This window comes from Falco rusticolus, chromosome 3, assembly GCF_015220075.1.
Source record: "Falco rusticolus isolate bFalRus1 chromosome 3, bFalRus1.pri, whole genome shotgun sequence".
Classification (NCBI taxonomy): domain Eukaryota; kingdom Metazoa; phylum Chordata; class Aves; order Falconiformes; family Falconidae; genus Falco; species Falco rusticolus.
This window is the reverse complement of record NC_051189.1, coordinates 119,281,081-119,302,412: the sequence shown is the minus strand read 5'-3', so window position 1 is coordinate 119,302,412 and position 21,332 is coordinate 119,281,081. Positions and strand designations below refer to the sequence as shown.

The window sequence follows — 21,332 nt, the reverse complement described above, 5'->3', positions numbered from 1 at the left end:
CAGGGAGTAGCTTTGTTACTGGCCAAGGTTTCAGCATGGTAGAATATACCTGGTTTATTTCGGTAAGATAGCAGATTCGACATCTCAGTGAAAAATTAGACTCGGCTACAGAAAGGTGGGAGAGAAAATGGATTTTCAGTAGCTTGCTGCAATTCAACTCTGTTCCCGGCCATGCCTTTGCGATTCCCCCGGGCTGTTACCCAGTGACAAGAGGAGGGTATGAATTCCCTAATTCCCTATTTCCTCTAACTTCAGCGTGAACCTCAAGGAGACGTTCAACTTATTAAAAGGCGGGTCATGGTGTGCTCCTTTTTTCCTGTTCTGTGCAGTGGAAGAGCAAATTCTGTGCTTGCTTTTCGACACGCGATGTCTGTACACACCCGCAGGGCCGCCCCAGCACCCCCGCCGTGCAGCGGTGTCTGCAAGCACCGCCCTGCGCTGCGCTGCGGCAGGGACCCTGTGCGCTCCGGGCGGGGTGTCTCGGGCAGCCCCCCGCCGCCCCCTCTCTCCCCCCGCCGCCCCCTGCAGTACCCGCAGTTCCCGCACGATGGCGCTCGGCCCCCAGCGAGCCTCCCGCGGCCCCGCTGGCGGGTGCGGCCGCTCGCCACGTGCCAGTGCTCGGGCTCCGTCCCGGTTGGCGCGCGCTGCCGGGGGGCGGGGGGGCGGCGCGGGGGCGCGAGGCACCGCTTAAGAAGAACCTGGCTGTTGGGACGGACCCTGAGCTGGCAGGCAGTGCCAGTGGTCGCCACCGACAGCCACAGCGTGTTCCCTTCACGTCGTGTGCCCCGCTCCGCCTTCCAGAGCCACCTTCTGCCGGGTCACAGCGCTGCCCTTAAAGCCACGTTGCTGTGCAAAGGCACCTCCCGTCCTCGTGATGCGTGAAAGAGAATCTCTCCAGGGTATCCAGGCATGATTGCATCTCTCCTCACCTCGTGGCCTTACCCACGAACCACTGGGAGCTGAGCAGAGTGCCCGTCCCAGTGCTGCTGGAGCTGTGTGTCACTGGGGGACATGGTGGCCCAGGTCAGAGTGTGTGTCAGTGGGGGATGTGGTGGCCCAGGTCACACCTGGGAGCAGGAGAGGGGCAGCTGCAGAGGGCGGCCCTGTTCTGGGTGGTCCTGCAGTCAGAGGTGCTGTTCCCTCCGCACTGGCTACAGAAGAGGCACTGGTGACCGTGCTCCTTCCTGCGACATCACTGTCAAGTGTCCCAGGGTCACTCTGTGCCTTGCTCTCTCACCATCCTCGCTGTGTGGGTCTGTTCACCCCACCCTCCCTTGACTGCCAGATCTGCACGCTGCTCTGGGCACGGTAGCGTGGATAAACCACAGGGATGGTAGTGTGGATAAACTTCAGGGCATGTAGTTTAAGCAAATTAAAATTTTTTTTATTACTTCCCCTTCCCCCATCAGGAAAATCATTTAACCTCTATTCAGGATTTTTTTCTTCAGTAAAAGGGAACTTAATTGAAATATTACATTATTGGGAAGGCATTCATTTTATCTAGATGAAGTTACCTTCGGTATAAGGTAACTTAATTGAAATATTACGTTACTGGGAAGGCATTCATTTTATCTAGATGGTAACTAAAATTAACTGCATCCTAATATACGAATTCTAACTGGAGTCCTATTACTAAACTATACTTATTATATCAATGGTAGTGATCACCAGCTCAGACAAATAACAGATTGTCTAAAAAAGGCATCACAGGGAAATACATTCATAAAAAAAATTTAGAAGTAGATTCAGAGTCCTTGATTCCTAAACACATATGTAAGCAATTAACTTTGGGTTCTCAGTAGTCCACTGAATTTAATGGTTATTTGTAGAGTATATGAAGTCATATCAATAAGCAGGTGCATAAGCCATTGCAACAGAGGGGCTATAGATGTTAAGAAACTTTAATGACCATCCCGTCTGACCTTGTGCACACCCCCGAGCAGACCTCTGCCTGCCCATTTCATTCATGCAGCCCAAGAGCTTCCAACCAGCTGAAGTGGGTTGCAGTTCTTTTCACATACTACACTGTTGTTTTTTTATTTTATTTTGCATATTTACAGTTCCATATATTATACTACATTGTGGCACCTTACTGATTGTAAGGGAAGGATTATTTTGACTAAGCATTCTGCTTAAGTTTATAGCCCCTGGTGATAATTTAGCACATGGGGAATGCGTTTTGGTGTTAGCACAGTGAACACCCAGGATAAAGCTCTAAGTAGGGAACAAAAATTCTGTCAGGCCCACGTGCTCTCATAACCTGTTTTAATCTGAAACCAACGAATAATACTGAGGAGCTGCCTTGCCAATCGGAATGGATAAGAGCTGCTTGATGTGCTACATGTATTTCTTCGTGAAAGACTCACAACCGAAAGATTTCTTCTGTGTGTACAAGCGTATGATCTTCTTAAACTTAAGAACATATGCTACTTTAGATTTTGAGGACCCCTGTAGAAATCCTACAAGATGTGTCTGTTGTGAGGTTTAGAAACCGGACCTGGAGTTACTCTTGAAAATTACTTTCAGTCGTGACAGCCTTATTGTGAGGCAGGAAACAGCCAATGCACTCTTTCCGAGTACGTGATAAATAGCTGACTTGGAGCATTTTTATAACAAACCTGGTTCTTTTCCTTTGGTGACCCCATCACAGGAAAACATCATTTGTTTATAAAAATTAATTCAGGAACTCAGTATCTGTTGAGTCATTTTTTGGTTCCAGTAAGACTTTCTCCCACTGTCAGGCTGTCCTCTTTACTGATGTGTTGAAGATTAGAAATTCATCCGAACTGTAGACTAGTTCATTTGTCTGAAAATCCCATGTCTCACATCAGGTGTTTTTTTCCCCACAGTGATTGACAGCTGTTGGAAGCAATAGGACTAATGGGCTTGTTCCTGTACAGGTGGGCGGGTGATGTGCACTTCATTGCCTTTGACGTTGTTGGAATTGTTCTAACACTGAACAAAGCCAATAATTGCAATATATGGGAAAAAGGCTCAATACCGCTTTTCTCAGTAACTGAAATCAAGATTGGACTTGGCTTTAGTTTTTAAGTAATCCAGTCATTGTCTTCAATATTACTAATCAGTCTGTCTGGTGTTTTTGGTTTAGATTTTCTCCTGCGTGGGATGTGCGATCAGCCCAGTGTTCAGGTAAAGAGATTTCTTATGCTCTAAAAGTGACAGCTCTGAAGTGAGCTATTACTGAGTCACATTGTTAAAGGTATGGGGGAAAAAAACACTCCAGAGAAGAAAAAGTAAATTTATCATAGAGAAACTAGATAAGCTTTAGCATCCCTGTTCACTGAAGAGAATTTGGAGGATGTTTACAAGTGGAACCTTTATTTCTGGCCAAAGTGAACACCACCAGCACATCTTCGCTATCAGACAGACAAAAGAGTTCGGTTCAGCTCGGGATCCAGGGTGCAATGGTATCAGCGGGGTGTTCAGCCACTGCTTAACACTCCCTTTGCACCTGCATCTGCAGGACACTGCTGCAATGCCCGTTTCCAAAGAGATCTGGGCATCTGCTTGTCCATAAGCCTGATGCCTGTACCTAGCCAGTCTGCAGGAATTGTAACAATAGTCTTACTGTACGCTTAGTAAATATGGTGTTTGGGGGAACAGTCAAAATGGCTTTTGTAAAGGTAGGTTGTGCCTCAAAAATCTGTTGAAGTAATTAAGAAAAGCTGATGAGTATCTGGATTGAGTGAAGTCCAACTGATGTAATTACTTGCACTCTCAAGAGGCTTTAAGTGATCTGGAAAGTACATGAATAGTGGGGTGATGACATCTGCTGATGAAGCAAAGCTCTTCAGGGTAATAAAGACAAGGACTGACCTGTGCAGAATTGCACAGAATCTTAGAAAGTGGGAGAAGGAATACAATACAGATAGATGCAAAAAGTCAACAAACATGAAAAAATGCTGATGTTACCACTCATGGCTTTGCAATTATATTAACTGGGACTGTGGGAATCTGTATCAGTGCTGTGTAATGGTTAAAAAAGCAAAGTAAATCTCAGGAATCATTAGGAAAGAAAGGAGAAGAGAACAGAAAATACCATTGTGCAGCAGTGTAAGTCTATGTTGCATCCACACCTTCAACGCTGTGGTTCTGGTCCCTCTGTCTCAAAAGGAACGTATCAGAGTTGGGAAAGTGTCAGAAAAAGGCAACAGGGTTGAGCTGAATGTGTGGGCCATTGTCAGAGACAGTTGACTTGATTTAATGGACTTTGGTCACTCTGGCCATTCTTATGTTCAAAAATTCTTAGAAGATGAACCTTTGCTTAGTGTCACAAAATGGTCATTAGGATGTTAGCCTTGCAGGGGGTGGGGGCCGGGGATCAATAAAGTAATGGTGTGAGATCTAGTGTGAAATACGAGACTCTTCTAGGTCCCCTGACTGGAAAAATACAAAAGAAAAAGTGTCTCTAAAAATAAGTTTGACTCACAGAAGGTGGATGTATTTAAAGAAATCAAACACGCAGAACTGAAGTGCTGTTTCTTATGTTAGGATGCAGGAGCTCCAGAGAGGCTGTCTGACACCAAAGTGCTGGTGTTTCACGTAGAATATGTGATGCTCTTGCTCCAGAGATCCCTACCTGCCTGACTCTGTTGTGTGTCAGATGGCATGAAACTGTACCAGCTACGACCCACAGAGGTACGTCTCCTTGGTGGCTGGGAGGAGGCTGGCCTGGTGATTATCTTCTTGGAGAAGTCTGGCATCTCTTTTTGGCCCTCACAGAGTGTGTCAAAGCAGTTCATGGCCCATATTCAGGATCTCTTTCAAGAAAGCTTGGGCTGGCATAATGTACGTGCCACGCTGGTACTCATGGGTGGATCTGAGTGGAAGGTCTCAAGGAAACCTGTCTTGGGATGTTTTCTTCAGGTTTGCAAAGATTTCGAGTTGCACTAAGTGATTCTAAAGAAAAGAATGGAAAGCTTGTAGATTGTATACTGTGATACATCAGCTTCCATAACTCTTGTATCACCATTCTGGACTGAAACTTTTGCTTTCTTTTTCCAGATCCCCTTAACCAGTCTATTCTTTCGCTTGTGAGGGAATCGCCACTCCATGAGTCATTACAATCATTCACCCCGTGTATGATCAGGAACATCTCAGTACTTGGAGCATGCTGTGAGCTTCAGCGCCAGTGCATTGAATTCTGGTGTCCAACACCTGACTTCAGTGTTTGAAGACTGAATGTTGAAGAGAAAACCTGAATGGTCTCTAGGAGTAAATGAAAATAGAGCTCTGCACTTTTCAAAAAAAGTCTTAGTTTACCAATCTGGCAGAAATTATGTTTACAGAAGGAATCCAGACAGTATTGTTTTATAACTTGAGTGCTCTTACTAATGAAGTGTCCCTTATAAATATCAAAAACATGACATTCAGCTGTTAGAGAGAAAGAGAAAACACACTTGAGGAATAGCTTTGTCCCACCCACAGGGGCATCAATCACATGCCCAGACTGGGTATTTTTTTGGCCTCTTGCTCTTCAGTATTGATTTATGCAGCTTTGCAGAAGATTAGTTCAGAAAGGAGGTGTGACTAAAAGGTAATAAAGAATGATTTAGTCATCTGCAAGATGAAAATGAAAAACACCTGAATTCCTACCATGTATAGTAGTGCTTGTATTGTTATACAACAGAATCATGTCTGGATGATTACGTTAATATTTTGTTTTAACAGTGATGCCATTGGTGCAATGTGATGGAAAATCTAGCTTAGGAGAACACCTCATCTACTGTGCAAGCTGAGGTTTTCAACAAGTTAATCTTTCTTCAGTGTTGGACTCTAGTATGAAAAGTTCTATTTCAGCAAAAAAGTAAGCATCTTTCGTCATCATCCCAGAAAGATTACCCTGGAAAGTGAAAAGTGAAATCAGAGTGCAGAATGACTCAGTATAACCATTCAGCAGAGCTCTTTCTCCAGAGCTCAGCAAATAAGACATTAAATTTCACTGAAACACCGCTGGCTTTGGATGAAAGGACACTATTAGGGCTGAAGATTTCACTGTCAGTCCTTCTCTCTGTTATAACTTTGGCAACAATCCTTGCAAATGTTTTTGTTGTTATTACAATTTTTCTGACTAGAAAGCTCCACACACCTGCAAATTACCTCATTGGCTCCTTGGCAGTGACTGACCTGCTAGTGTCTGTCCTAGTAATGCCCATCAGTATTGCTTACACTGTCACCCACACCTGGGCCTTTGGCCAGGTGTTGTGTGATATATGGTTATCATCAGACATCACATGCTGCACAGCCTCAATCCTGCACCTCTGTGTTATTGCACTGGACAGATACTGGGCTATCACAGACGCTTTGGAATATGCCAAACGCCGGACTGCTGGCCGAGCAGCGCTCATGATTGCTGTGGTCTGGATGATATCGATTAGTATTTCTGTGCCACCATTTTTTTGGAGGCAAGTGAAAGCTCATGAAGAAATTGCAAAGTGTACTGTGAACACAGATCAAATATCCTACACAATTTATTCCACTTGTGGAGCTTTCTACATCCCGACTGTGCTGCTCCTGATATTGTATGGCAGAATTTATGTAGCAGCTCGATCCAGGATTCTGAAGCCACCCTCATTATATGGGAAACGTTTTACTACTGCACACCTGATTACTGGCTCTGCTGGGTCTTCCCTCTGCTCCATCAATGCTAGCCTTCATGAAGGGCATTCCCATTCAGGTGGGTCCCCAATATTTATCAATCATGTTAAAATAAGACTTGCAGATAGTGTCCTGGAAAGGAAAAGAATTTCTGCTGCAAGAGAAAGGAAAGCTACCAAAACTTTAGGCATTATTCTGGGAGCTTTCATTTTCTGCTGGCTGCCTTTTTTTGTTATGTCCCTAGTCCTACCGATCTGCCAAGATGCTTGTTGGTTTCATCCCATCCTACTGGACTTTTTTACATGGTTAGGTTACTTAAACTCATTGATCAATCCAGTCATTTATACAGCTTTTAATGAAGAATTTAAACAGGCTTTCCAAAAACTAATACATTTCAAAAAATGTTTGTCTTGAGCCTCTCCTGTTATATCACTGACCCTTGCGCAATCTTGCAGCCTAGCTGGAAACTTTCTGTGCTTTTATTCCTAAGGTACAGAGTGCTAATTGCCGTCTCTGCTGCTACCCTGTGCTATGCATGTAACTGGGAACTTCCTGCCAATTTGGTACTTTCTGTCTGGAACTCTGTATCCCATAACAGAACTTGTCCGTGATCTCTGCAGTGATTGTTCGTGTATATAAGATCAACACCTGAAGTAAGCTTTGTAACAAGTGAAGGAGTGTGGACCAGAAAGCTGAGTTTGTATGATGAGATGACACATATTGCCCAGTTCTGCCATGCCTTTGTAACCTGATGGGAGGAAAATGTGTGCATAATTTGCAGGTCATTGGTATTTCAGCTGTACATTATTAACGATTTATGTAGGCTGAGAAATTTTCTGGAGAACTGGATCTGATGTCTACATTTTCTGCAGCATGTATCCTATCCATTTGAAATTGGTAAGACTTGTAACTTTTTCAGAAGTTGTGTGACAGCCTATGTATAACCAGCAGGGCATAGAAGGCATAGTGTGTATGTAAGTTCTGTGATTATTTCACAAATACTGCACTTGAAGCTATGCTCGTGGTGAACTGTAGAAAGACGACAATTTATTTGAAAAAAAATTTTAACACATTTTATCATTAATAGAATAGCCAGGGCAGAAATACTACAAAATAAATAGCATGTAAATTACTGAAAAGCACCTCAGTCTTCTACTTCTGTTACTTAATTTTTTGCATGCACAAAACTGAAACAGGAAAATACGGTTAGTGCCAGTGTGGAATGATTGTGACCTCAAAAAAGAGCCAGAAGTGTGCAAATCCTGTTGTTTATTCCCACCAACTGCCACTCCCCATCCAGATATGTCAGGTTTTGGCTTCTTATGAAGCTGGTGAAGACAGGTACGAAGATCCTCAGGCTGAGGAGGACACCACATTCTCACTGTAGTGCCATAGCATATGCTTTTTGACCAAGGGGAAGATGGCAACAGTATGAACTGAATAAGACATCACCTTGCTTCTGATGTTGCTGCTTGCTTCTCAGCACCTTTGTTACTGTACCTCGATGTGGCTGCAGGCTCCTAGGGGAGATAATGGTGGTATTTTGCTGATCCTAGAAACAAGAAACAGTTACACATGCACAAACACACAGACAAAACCCCAAACCCAAGAAAACTTACGTTGGTTGCCATATAGAGTGCTGATAATGATGTAAGACTAGCAAGCTATACAGCACTGCTGCCCATACAGGCATGTATCCATTTCTTTTTTCCTGCTTACTGTATTTAGTAATATTCCTAAACCGTCTGGCACCTAGCACAGCCAAGGCTCCAGCTCTGTCAAGAGCTTTTAGAAACTAATTCAGTAAATATCAGGATCTTATCATGACTCTGATGTTATAAATACTTAAAAGCCTGAAAACCTGGAATCAGGTAGTAACAGGAGAATCTTCACTGAAAAAAATTCTAGACTTACTTTACAGAGAGAAGCAAGAAATTTTGATTTGGTGGATACCACTGGCTCAGAAAACAGTGGGCTGATTGAACTCACTAAACTGGCAGAAAAGCTTTCACCATGCGTTAATTTTCTGCCAGTTTAATGAACTGAACAAATGCCAGAACTGGTACAACAGAAGCAGCACAGATGCACAAGTAGTTTCAGAAGGAGGGAAGCAGAAATGCATGTATCATCACCAGCATGCTGTTAGATCAACTTAGATGTCTCATTTGAATTCACCATAGAAACAGGGCAAGTACAGAATAGCAAGAATATCTGAAGAGTCAGTTCAGGGACTTCATGAACTGGAAGAAGACTCAGATTGACATTTTTAATAGCCACTGAGAAATCTGTTCTCTGTGAGCTTGTCTAATTCCTTTTCAGCTTCATGCCTCTGGTGTTTGTGGAATCCTATAGCCATCCACTTCTCACGTTATCAAGCTGTGCATAAACTGCATGAGCTACTTTTGTTTATTTAAACCTACTACACCCATATGGGTCCTCTGTTGTCAGATGTGCTGACAGCTTCTGTTGCTTCCCCATATTCTTCATGATTTTATGGGCGTTTGTCACCCCATCATCTCTGGTCACATTTGCACATATTACTTACACCCTGCACCTTGGAACTAAACCACCTTTCTGTCCAGTACCATAAGAAGAGGAGGCTGTCACGCCACCAATGATAACCTTCCAGGTAAGAAAGAGATCGCTGCTTACCTCCCAGCTTTATGCCACCCTGCTATTTGTATCTGCCCACAAGCAGAGTGGTCTCCTCCAGCCCACCCTAAGCAACTGCGCAACACCAGCAACGTAACCTCCGGCATGCCTCCTCCTCCACTCCCCTGCTCCTCTACCCCTCTTCCCATTCCAGCCCCTGTGTAGTTTTCCCCCCTCCTGGTTTCCTTTTACTCTTCAGGGTGAGTTGGACTCGAAGCACCTTTGCTATTCTCTGAAACAGAACAGTTTTGGAAATATGATTCTAGCTAATGCACCTACAGGCAGCTGGGGACAATGTGTTCCAGGACCGCTGGGCACAGCAGCAGGGCTGGGAGGCTGGAAGTGCAGGGAGGCTGGAAGGCAGCAAGGCTGGAAGGCAGGGAGGCAGGCAGGGAGGCTGGAAGTGCAGGGAGGCAGGCAGGGAGGCTGGAAGGCAGCAAGGCTGGAAGGCAGGGAGGCAGGCAGGGAGGCTGGAAGGCAGCAAGGCTGGAAGGCAGGGAGGCAGGCAGGGAGGCTGGAAGTGCAGGGAGGCTGGAAGCACAGGGAGGCTGGAAGTGCAGCAGCGGGCAGGGGGGCTGGAAGCGGTCACCAGCCGCCGACTGGGCCACTGTTGGCTCAGCAGTGCGGCCGCAGCCCTGTGCTGTACAACACGCATCGCGCCATCGCTCCTCAGCGTCTGCCCCTGTGCACCCCCCGGCCAGTGCCGCACGAGTCCCGCTGCTGCGGGCAGACTCGGCGCAGCTCGGCGCAGCCAGCGCTGGGAGGTCTCTTCTCGCTGACCCCATCAAACACCCTCGGGCTGCACATACCGGAGGTGGGACCCACCCCCGCCGGGTCCCCGCTCGACGCCATCCCAAGTCCCAGACCGTCAGAGGTGACGCGGCCGGGGGACGCACCGAAGGCGCCGGAGGACGAGCCTCCCGGTGCCACCCGGCGTGCCGCGCCCTGCCCCGTTCCGGGGGAGCGGGTCTCTCGTACGGCCCGGTGGGACAGGGGGCAGCGCCCGCCCCGCCAGCGGCCCCTCGGAGCCCTGAGGCGGCGGCGGGGCCCGGTCCCCGGGGCTGGTGCCGAGCCCCCCGTGCCGCCAGCCATCACAGGGCCTCACCTGCGCGCTGCCCCCCGGCCCGCTGCCGCTGCCCGGCGCCCGCCCGCGGCGAGCTGCTCGCCCCCTCCCCGCTCCCCCCCCCCGGCCCTTCCGAAGGCAGCAGCCCCCGGCACTAACGCAGCCGGCCCGCCGGGCCCGGCCCGCTCCCCCCAAAATGGCCGACGCTCCCTCACCGCCCTCGCCCAGCGCCGGGGGAGGGCGCCGCGGCGCTGCACCGCGTCCGGGCCGGGCACGGCAGCCCCCGCCCCGCTCCCGTTGACGTCAAGCACCGCCCGGTACCGCGTCCCTCCCCTCATTGTCAGCGCCTGCACCCGCCGCCGAGCCCGGAGCCCCCTGCGGGCTGCGGCTGCCCGAGCCCGGGCTGTCCCGCCGGCCGGAGCGCGCCGCGGGCGGGAAGGAGGCCGGGCCGCTCCCGCTGCCCAGGTAGGCAGAGACGGGCGACGAGCGGGCGGGCAGGGGGTGCCGCAGCCCCGCCAGACCGGCCGGGCGGGGAGGAATTCGAGGCATCCGCTTTGTCTCCGCGGGCGGCAGAACCGCCTTCCCTGCCGGCGGGCGCCGCGGGGCCGGGCCGGTGGCGGCGGCGCAGTGCCCGCAGTCCCGGCCGCCGTCACACCGCGGGCGACCCGGCCCTGCGGCGCCCGCCGGGGCCTCGGCCCCCGCTCGGAAATGGGGCCGCCGTCGGGCTCCTTCCGACGTGACCGGAACCGCCGCTTTCCTGACCGGAGCGGCCCGGCCGGCGGCCGCTCCCCGCCCGGGAAGGGCACGGTCCCTGGGGCGCGGCGGCGGCGGGCTGCCCTCGGGGGTCCCACGCCCTCGGGGGTCCCACGCCCGTCGGTGCGCACCGCCGTGCGGTGGTGCAGCTGAGATCGTGGAGGTGTCCAAGAGGCGCTCAGAGCGTCAGATTTCTGTGAATACCCTTTTTTCTCCTTGCTGCAGCCATATACTCCTTTTCCTGTTGCTTATTTCTTCTGAATTCCCCCTTCTCTCCTTAGCCCGCTCACATTTATCGTACAATCAATACTGTCGTCCCTCTTATATGTGTGCTTTATCGATGCTTCGCCTTTGTTAATTGCTTCAGCCTTCTTTTCTCCCTGTCGTGAGGGAATTTGTTGATGGAGTGTCGCGAAACTGTTCTTTTTCTGTTAGTAAAATTTCTTTAAAGTACCACATTTGGCTCTGCCAGGTGCCCCACGTGCTGGTATGCAAAGCAAGTGGAAGAGCAGACCCTTGGTGGTTGTCCTTGGTGACTGCGCTTCCATTGCAAAGCTGCGTAATTTTTTTTTTTCCCTTCCAATGCTACATCTGAAGCCCTTAAGGCAGTTAGACACAAGTTAAAGTGACCGTCCTGACCGATTGGCACGTTCCAGTTTGGCACAGTGGGATTAGATTTTAATTGGTGTGTAAATTCTGTTGAAATTTTCCACAGAAATCCCAGGAAAAGAGCGCTAGTTGTTGCAGTGCCACTGTTTCCTACGAGTCCCTGGCTGAGCCGCCTGGGCGGGCGGGCGCCTGGCTGAGCCGTACCACACAGCAATGACAGCGAAAGGGGGAAGCATTTTTACAACCCTGGAGTGGTCTCAGGCATTCAGGGTTTAGGGAAAAAATGCAGTTACTTACCACATTCCTACGTCTCTTGGCAGAGATACACATCTCCTGGCCCACTGGATAGTGAGGAGGGACAGTGTTCCTCAGTGCTCCTGCATTCTGCACGAGTACAAAGCCCAAAGCTGTGTGCCCCAGTCAGTTAATGCAGCCTGTGGCCAGCCGGCGCGTTTCGGCAGGGACGGCGTGCTCTGCGGCCGCTTTGCGTCCACGGCACCTGCAGAAGCATAATTCCTCCATTGTGGCAGCTCCGTGGCAGTAAGGAGGGCAGAAAATGCTCGGTGCTGCCTGCCACGCTGACTCCCTGACCCCAGGGCTCCAGAGGCCTGAGGAAGTGACGGTCAGGCAGGGGGCTGGGGTGCAGGACCCCTCCCAGGCGAGGCACTGCAGGGAGGAGGAGAAGGATGTGGAGAGCTGGTTGCTGTGTTTCTTTTGGATGTGTGGCTGAAAGTTCCTGTGGGCAGGAGTGAATTGGGGCAAGGGGGTGAGGGAGAATAGAGGAGGTCCCATTAACTAACCCCTGTGTCTGTCTTCTGGTCTGAGCTGCCCTTCAGCCTCAGCTTCCCCATAACCCTATAAACAGTAAAGTTTCTTCACTGCAGTATAGGGCAAGTTAAAATAAGTTATGGCAAAGTGGGCTCTTCGCTAGCCCTCTGGATTTCTCTGTACCCTGAGAATTTGGCCCAACTGAGAATGTTACTGTATTTATTTATGTAATGTGAGTTAGGAAGTGTAGACAAAAATAGCTTTTGTTAAAAAAAGAGTACTGTCAAATGTGGCTGTTACCAGAAATGGTAATGTTTAAAAGCCCGGTATGCCTTGCAATCTAGACCACATTATTTTGTTTGTTAAAATGTGTTGGTGATCACATCTTTGAGTATGACCTTACCATAGCATTGTACACAGGCACTCTGAGGTTGTGCTTATCCTCCACGAAACCTTTCCCTCTCACCGAGGTCTGCTGTCAATGAGGAACCAGCCGATGTGCGCCGCCTTCCTCATGGAAGCTTTTCAGAAAGTGTGGCTGGTGTGACTGAGCCAAATGACAAAATAGGACAATTCTGATACAACTGTTACGTTAAAACGAAGCGAATAATCTTTTTAGGGTGCCATTTGGGTTGGAAGGTTCGCATGATGGTGATGATTAGTAGCCTGTAATATGTTTTGCACTAACTGGTGCAATGCAGGTCATAGGAACCTTTAAAACATACTGTAAGGGAGAATGCTAGTTGTGGTCATGGCTTTGTTCATTATGTCTTCGCAAGTCTAAGGCACACTGCTGTACAGTCTTTTTGCCTTGGGTAATGTTTGGATCTGCACATGTGAAGTTGGAAGCATGTGTTTTCAAATACTTGGTGACAGCTGATGAGCAAGTGCTGCTTGCCTGCACTTCCTGCATCCCTGGTGCTGGTGGTCTGCTTCATCCTTCCATACTGTATTCCCTTTGCTTTAGGCAGGCTGCATCTTTGGAGGGCTTTGAGTCCTTTAGTTTGATCTCTTCTTCTCTCTGTAGTCACCCAAGGTGGGTTTCATCTCCCTAAGCTCAGCTGTTTGCCAGTGTAACAGGAGAAGGCAGCTGTCCTCTGATGGCGGTTGCAGCCACCCACTGCAGACACTGTGGACAGTCACATCTCTCTGGATTTGAGGGTTTAGAGCTGGTGACAGAATCCATTTGGTAGAAAACCCACAAATCATTTGCCTTTAATTGTCCAGATTTAGGAGCCTTCATAACCACCCTGACTCTGGGAAAGCACAGTGGGCATGCCATTCCCATGGAATCAACGGGGTTTGGGTTGGTTCCAAAATCAGAGCACTTTTTGAGATGATCAAGTATGAAGTGTGGCATTGGATGTCAGCCACCAAAATGTGACAGTTTAGGCCTCAATCTTTTTGTCTCTCTGGCTTTGTCGTCTTAGGTTTTGGCAGTGATGTTTCCCTGCCAAGGCCCTAATCTCAGCTGATAAGAGGTTCTAAGGCGCAGTTCAGCCCTGTGTTCTTTAACCCCCTCCAGGGTGGAGTAAGATGTGCAAGGTGCAACAAGCAGCCTTACCTAAGCGCACCAGCAGTATGCACAGGAGCGTAAACACCATGCACAGGCAGTTTCTGTTTCCTTCTCTGTAAAACAGAGCTGAGACTATTTCAGCACTTCCTTGCAGAGGTTGTGCAGCAAGTGTAACATTTGCGTTCCCGAACATTTGAGATCCTCAGCGCAACACAATCTGGAAAGGACTGAAAGGAGAGAGGGTGCCTAGGAAATACGAGTTTTAATGTTATACTTGGCAATCAGCCTGCTATGCAACCTTTTGCATTGAGAGCTGGATAAGCTCTGGTGATGGTGGAACTCGTTAGGACCCACACCAGTAGCCCCAGGAGCAAAATGTATCATTTATTCACTTCGGAACAAAGTTGCCAAAATATCCTATAAAGTGTAAGGAAACATCAGCTGGTAAGTTTGTTTCTGTGTGACAGCTGGCAGATGAGAGCTCCTGCAACTCTGTCAACTTGGGAGGAGAGAGGGATTTTCACATCCTTCCCAGTCCGTTTTGGGAAGTGCCAAATCAGTGCAGGTGGGTGCTGTGGCTGGAGGAGGTGGGTTTGCCTTTCCCGTCATCCCAGCCATTCTCCTCTGGGTGCCCATTCCAGCCCTACTTCAGCTGACACAAACTCTGTTCAGCCGTGTGGAGAGAGCTGATCTGGGTGAAAATTAACCATCAATGTCCCCCCACCCCCTTCAACCCTGCCGAATTCCCACCCTGGCTGCAGGGTTGCTTTTGTCTGGCCAGGGGAGAGGAGCACGGAGCTAGAAGGGGGCAGGCGTGATGCAGGGCCACAAAAATGGCCGTAAAACTTTGGCCTGAGGATCTGGTCCAAAGTCTGTGAGGTCACTTGTGCAGTGATTGCATCCCTTGAGCATATCAAGCATTGCTGCCTGTGATTATATCTCTGCCACCCCCTTGGCTTTCGTGGTGACTTTGGACATGCTGCCTTAGCAAAGTTCCAGCTCATGCAAAGTGCTGCCTTGGTTTGGGCAGCAGGAGTAGAGATGGCGCGTTTGGAGGACTTCAGTGGAAAAGTTTCTGTATTTATTAAGTCCCAACAATTCTGGCCCTGTTTGTCAGAGCTTCGCTGGATTGGGCAAACCTCACATATCTTTTCAAAGTAACTTCTGAGCTGTATCATCCAGTGTCTGATCAGCTGTATTGAACTTGAGCCAGCCAAATGCACTGATCTTTCAGCAAAATGCACTGGTCTCGTGTGTGTAAACACTTTCTGTGAGCTGGAAATTTCTGTATTGCTGCTCCTTGGCCTGCTGCAGCTAACATCAGCCATCCTGGACTGCTTCATCCCCTGTGCTGCCCTGGCCCTTGGGGAACCAGTTGTCCACAGCGCAGCCGTGCTTGGTGCCAGCAGGCATGGGTGGGCTGGCCTGGCTCCCTGGGCAGATCCCACATCTCACAGGTGGGCTGCCGGGTGCTCCAGGATGAAGTAGGGGGGGACTCGTGCTGCTAAGTACAGGCGCTACCTCACCACCCCTCACCGTCTACCCTGGTTTGGGAGGAATGTGTGGTGGTTTTGCCCCTTCCAGTCTTGAAGGGGAATGTGTGGGCTTTAATGATTTTAATTGGTACTGGCCCTGCATGTAAACATTTATAGTTCTGAATTTACTTCACTAATTGGTTTCCAAGTCATAGATTAAGTCATAGTTTGACCTGCCATACAGCCCAGGCCATAGTACTAGACCTCATTTAGTATCAAATTAACTCATTAACTTAGCCGTTTTTGAGGTTTGCAATTTCAGACTTGATGGTGTGTGTGTGGTGAATACAAATAAGATTTCTTTTGCCATGAAACCCCATGTTCCTGGGTTGGATTTGTGATTGGCTCAGAAGCAGCAGGACAGATTTCATTTGGACACCCTGCAAACAGCATTGTGTCCAAGACCAGGCACACATCCTTGAGTGTGCACGGCATGCCTCTGAAAAAGCAGAGCAACAGGAGATGAGAATGGAGGCTTTCGTAGCCCAGGTAGGAAATGTCTTCAGTGGTTAATATTACAAAACCCCTGAAGCTTGGGGCTCGTGTGTTAGCCTGCATGGCAGGAGAGAAAAGCACCTGCTTCTGTAGGCAGGTGATGTGAGAGGGCTTCCTGACCAGCATCATGGCATAGCAGTCCTGCTGGGCAGCTGAGGAGCATGCTTTCTGGTGGCATACCACCCTGTCAGCAGAACAGCACCTCTCCCACTGCAGGAGCCAGTGGGCAACACATAGCAGGTCATCCTGTCAGCTGCTCACATCTATGCCAGCCGTGCAGGAGCAGGCAGCAGCAAGCACACTGCATTGGAAGTGCAAGAGCCATGGTAGGAAAAGGTGTACTAGGGGCAAAAATGTGAGCACGTTCTTGTGTGATGTGATCAGAGCTGTGTCTGTACTCCTCATGTATGTGTTGCAGTGTTCTAATTGACCTCTAAAGTGGTAGCTTCATCCTGAGCTGAAAATGTGCCTTTCTACACGACTGATCACAATGAACATAAGCTCAAGCAACTTTTTAATTAGCTCAGGCATGTTTCTCTTTACCTTGAATGTTTACTTTTCGTGTTTTCCTCTGTTGCTGCATGCAATCCAGGTGCTTGCAGAAAGGTAGAAAAAGCTCAGGGCTGTGCAGTGTGGGCTTCTGGCAGTGTAGCTCTCTGCTTCCTGGTGTCATCAGCTCTGCCACCCTGTGCTGCATGCAGCACAGCATCGTACAGCTGGGAATGACAGATTTTGCTGCAGTGCTGCATCCTCCTTACGTGTTGCAGCAGAATCTGACAATTTTTTCACATTCATTCTTAAAATTGCTTTTATATAGATTGCTTTCATATGCATTATCTGGGTTTTAAGCTACAGCACTGGCTTGTGGCTTCCCTGTTGGGCTGGTTTGAAAACACACAAGATACGTTTCCAAAGGTGAAAGGAGGCTGCAGAGGCTCCAGGCTTGTGCTGATCATCTGATTCCACTGCAGCACTTTCAGCTGCTTGTGCCTTTGAGGTGCTTGTGCCTCACGTGGGAGTGCAGTGGGTTACCTTAAAGGGAAAATGTGATGAAACTGCTTTAAGAACTTGTTGTTACATGTGATATCTTAATGGAATTTACCAGAATAGAAAGGAGATTCCTGGCCTGGGATCTGGAACAAAGATGCAAAAACATTAATTCCCCAGGTAGTGTGAATCATTTGGAAATGTGTCTTTTTACTGGAGAACAATAAATAATTCCTATGTGATAATAAATAGCTGCTAGTACTGCACTGTGGTGAGAGTTTGAACTTGGAGCAGTCAAGAAATCCTAATGAAGCTTCTCACTCCTTTGTATACCGTTCTGCATAGCTACTGTTTGGGGTTGGGGTTTTTTAGTGGCGATATTTTTAGTGGTGTTGAGTGTGATTAATGTTTCAGTGTAGAGGTATCCTGTGTAATATGTGGGTGTTAGTGTTTCTATATGAGATTTGGCTTTAGTATGTTATAAACTGCTTGCTTTAAAATTCTCTGGATGTTGTCTCCAGGTAGCTTTTTGCATTGGGCAAAGCATAGCAACCAGAAGCGTAGTTTGGAATAGGGCATTGCTTTTTGTCTGAAACGAACTGTCACAGGGGGACTGTAAAGGGGAAGAAAGCAACTGTCATCAATGTTTGGGAAAAACTATGAAGCTGCGTGTTTGAAGGTAAATGCAGGAGCAATGCTACAGTCTGCTGTGGAAGCAGGGGACTTTTTTCCTGCAGTGATTGGAAGACGGGGAGCTCTTTGGGTGCTTAGTCTCCACAGAGCATAGAGGGCAAACGGGCTCCTCGTAGCTGGGTGTTAAATAGCTATAGATGTGAAGCTGGCTTTAGGCTCAGGCAGAGTAAAACAGCAACTGCTGAGTGCAGAAAAAGTTGTGCCCTGTTGACTGCCTTGATTGCCGTGTGGCGCCTCGATTGCCATGTGGCATTCCTTGAGCCTGGGTCACCTTCCTGCAATTTCCCCCAGCAGTAGTAGTGGCAAGCCCCATGCTCTGGCTTTCTTTCTCTGCCTTACAACAGAAATATGCTCCCAAGCCCTTACCCACAGATCATCTCCATTCACTTTTTCCTCTGCTGCCTACATTTTGAGCTGATTTGCAGAGCAGGGCTCTCTTTCCATGGTGCACATGCACATGTGCACACACACACACATACAAACCCACCCTTCTTTTTTTAGCGTTCTCTTCCCTGTGTGCCTCCAGTGAGCGCTGTGACTGCTGTAGCATGTGGCTGAGAGTGCTCAGGCCAGCCCTTGCCTTGGAGCCCAGCTGTGCTGCGTGTGAACTGGTGGGGCATGCAGAGCACCTCTCCTCTGCAAAAGCAGGTCTGGCAGCAACAAGCTGGACAAGGTCAGCAAAACATCATGGCAGTGACTGCACATGGGGCTGCGTGAGTAACAGCACAGTGGACAGGTCAAGGTTGTTCTGCTCAGTACTGGTGGTGTATGCAGTGTCATGAAAATCAGGTGGATCTTTCACTAGATCACATTGCTCAAAGCCCTATCCAACCTGACCTTGAACACTTCCAATGATGAGGCACCTACAACTTCTCTGAGCAACTTGTTTCTGTGTCTCACCCCCCTCATCATAAAAGATATGTTCCTTATGTGCAATCAAATCTACGCTCTTTCAGTTTGAAATCATTGCCCTTGTCCTGTCACTACAGGCCATTTGTCTGTCTTATAAATCTCCTTTATATATTGAAAGGCAACAATTAAAGTCTCGCCAGACTGAACAACCCCCACCTCTTAATACCTTTCATTACCAGGTGTTCCAGCCCTTGGATCATTTTTATGGCCTCCTGTGGACAAGTCTGGGGTCTCCAGGGCTGGATGCAGTACTCCAGGTAGGATCTCACCATAGCAGAACAGAGGAGGGCAGTCACCTCCCTCCACCTGCTGGCCACACTGGTTTTGATGCAGTCCAAGATATGGTTGGCTTTCTGGGCTGCAAGCACACGCTGCTGGCTCATACCCAATTTTTCATCCACTAGTACCCCCAAGTCGTCCTCTGCAGGGCTTCTCTCAAACCATCCATCCCCTAGTCTGTACTGATGCTGGAGATTGGCCCAACCCAGGGGCAGGAAGTTGCAACATGATAAATGCTCACTGGATGTAAAGGAAAATAATTTTCATCATGCAATTGATTTGTCATGGGAACAGGGCACCAGGAATTGTGGCATCTTCAGCCTTGGAGATTTTCACAACGATGCAGTCCTGAGAAACCTGCTCCAGCTTTTGACACTAACCCTGCTTGGAGCAGGAGCTGGACCAGGCTGTGACACTTGGGGTTAACTTCATCCCCTTACTGGCAACCAAGATGAGACAGAAAATGTGAATTTCCCACTCCTCCTCGTCTCTGTAGAAAGAAAGAGTATGGTGGGGGAAGTGGTGTGTCCTATCTCAGTACAGCCAAGCCAGTCCTTCCTGTGAAACATCCTTCCTTCCTTCAGTCCAGGGAGTACAAGGGGAAAAAGGACACATAAATAACAGTGCAAGGGAGTGAGGTTAGCCACCCATGCCCTGGAAAAGTGCTGGAGGGAGACCCTCTGCTTCCATTTGTGGCTTATGCTCGGTTTTTCACTCTCCACTTCTTAAACGTGCTGTAAGAAAAGCGTATGTCCTCTTGGCTCTGATCTTCACTTAGGATGGGATTCAGATGAATTAACACTTGGCATTAAGCCTGCAGATTTCCTCATTAGCATCTTGTGTAATGCTTGCAGGAATGAGTGTGCTTCAAGAGCAATAGAATTTGTCTTTCTTCTGTCCAGAGTACCTGCTGTCCATTAGGTACCAGTGGACTTAAAAGCAAATGCAGGCTGCCCAGTAGAATTGCCTCTTTCTTGTTAATATAGGATATTTCAAGACTGCTGGTTTTCTAGCATCATGACACTGAGAATTTGGAACAAAGTTCTGCCATGATAGTAATGAGCTGGTTGGCATCTTTAACACTTTCTTGCCCTATGGACAAGAGGCTGGTAGGAGCTGGATGAATTTTGAGGTTGGTGATATATTCAACCCTGTCTATGGGAAAACTACGGCTCAGCACTTTCCTGCTGGAAGTCCTGTCCCATGCTTCTGACACCAAACAGCTTCTTAGCTGTGTGCTGAAGGAGGCAGCTGAATGCTCAGGGTGATCTCCTCCCTGGGAAGTTACGGCTATTCTGCTGCTGTGGCAGTGCCCACCCTTGTCAAAGGAGTCACTTTATGCAAGTGAATGGGGAATAACTCCGGCTCGTTTTTGGGAAGAGGGAGCAGAAGCCAGGTATCCCTCTGCCATCTCTTTCTGCATAAAGGAGAATCCCAACAGTGGCTGCTGAATCCCCTGGCCAGTCACCCAACCTCAGACCTCTAACTCGTGGAGAGTATCAAGTCTTGTTTCAGGGCTCTTTGCCCAAAGCAGGTTCTGCAGTGCAGTGTATGTGGCTGGTCTCTGCCTGCCAGTGCAGTGAGTTGTGCTCACCTTTTTGGCCCGTTTGCCCAGCTTCTGGTGCAACACTGTATGTCCCATGTGTGAAATGCCCGTTGTGCTTTTAAGACTCTCAGTCTGCAGGTGAAAATGCTCTGTCCATAAATTCATCAAGGGTTTTGAGTAGGCTGTTTTCAATGGCATAACTACGGTGTTGTAATACCATCCTTGCAGCTTGTCTTAGAGCCTCCCCATTGTCCATGGAGCATTAATTTTGAGCTTAATGTGTTGAAGTCCCCACAGCTACAGGCATGCTGACACAAAGGCAGCGTGTCCCTTAAAAGATCCAGGCTGTGATCTGTTTGTGAATGTTATTTTATTTACTTTTTTGTTACCCGAGGGTATTCAGCAATAAATTGAACACAAAAGAGTCCTGTTAGAGTTTCCAATCCACCCAACTGTCTTCATTGAAGATTTAAGAGACTCACATTTAAGAGAGGGACATAAGCTCCTGAATACCTCCTTTCATTTCACTTTGCGCTTGCCAGTGAGCAAAAAGGTATATTCTGAAGCTGCAGGGTGGGAGCTTGCAGGGAACAAAAATGCCTGTCCAAGATCACAATATTTGTGGTATAGCCAGGGGACAGGGTTCCTGGGACTTTGTGTTGGGAGGCCGTGAAGGATCTGGAGATTACTCGCAGTGTAGTTAGCCAGCCAGCCTTCATTTCCCCGCACACGCTGCTGTGAAATGCTGTACCTGCAGTCCACCTAGTTCAAATGACTTTGGGGAGAAACCACACAGGCTTTGGCTGCGTTGCTTGTGAGTCAGTGCGTGCGGTGGGTGGGGTGTCCGCTGCTCCTGCGCAACTGATGGCAGGGCTTCCTGCTGCGGCATCATGCCTCGTCTCGCCT

The 21,332-nt window shown here is 48.5% G+C and overlaps 2 protein-coding genes and 1 long non-coding RNA gene across 3 annotated transcripts in view; 2 read left to right on the top strand and 1 right to left on the bottom strand.

The window, feature by feature from the left end:
- The first annotated feature begins 3,107 nt into the window (after positions 1–3,107).
- HTR1D (5-hydroxytryptamine receptor 1D) lies at positions 3,108–7,573 on the top strand. The gene is made up of 3 exons (XM_037381935.1): positions 3,108–3,150; positions 4,513–4,659; positions 5,026–7,573. Exon 3 carries the CDS (start codon positions 5,896–5,898, stop codon positions 7,030–7,032), a length of 1,137 nt encoding a protein of 378 aa, XP_037237832.1. The 5' UTR covers positions 3,108–3,150; positions 4,513–4,659; positions 5,026–5,895; the 3' UTR covers positions 7,033–7,573.
- Positions 7,574–7,643: 70 nt separating this feature from the next.
- Positions 7,644–9,682, bottom strand: LOC119145449. The gene is made up of 2 exons (XR_005103412.1): positions 8,071–9,682; positions 7,644–7,976 (listed from the first exon to the last, which is right to left on the bottom strand). It is a non-coding gene; the product is annotated as an uncharacterized LOC119145449 (long non-coding RNA).
- Positions 9,683–10,665: 983 nt separating this feature from the next.
- LUZP1 (leucine zipper protein 1) overlaps positions 10,666–21,332 on the top strand; it is a 34,780-nt gene continuing 24,113 nt past the window's right edge. Inside the window, exon 1 of the mRNA XM_037378992.1 lies at positions 10,666–10,798. The gene's annotated coding sequence lies outside the window, so the exon portion shown is untranslated. The remainder of the gene's footprint in view (positions 10,799–21,332) is intronic.

What these genes read in the sequence shown, in the direction of transcription:
- HTR1D (XM_037381935.1), top strand. Translation starts at nt 5,896, where the DNA reads ATGACTCAGTATAACCATTCAGCAGAGCTCTTTCTCCAGAGCTCAGCA.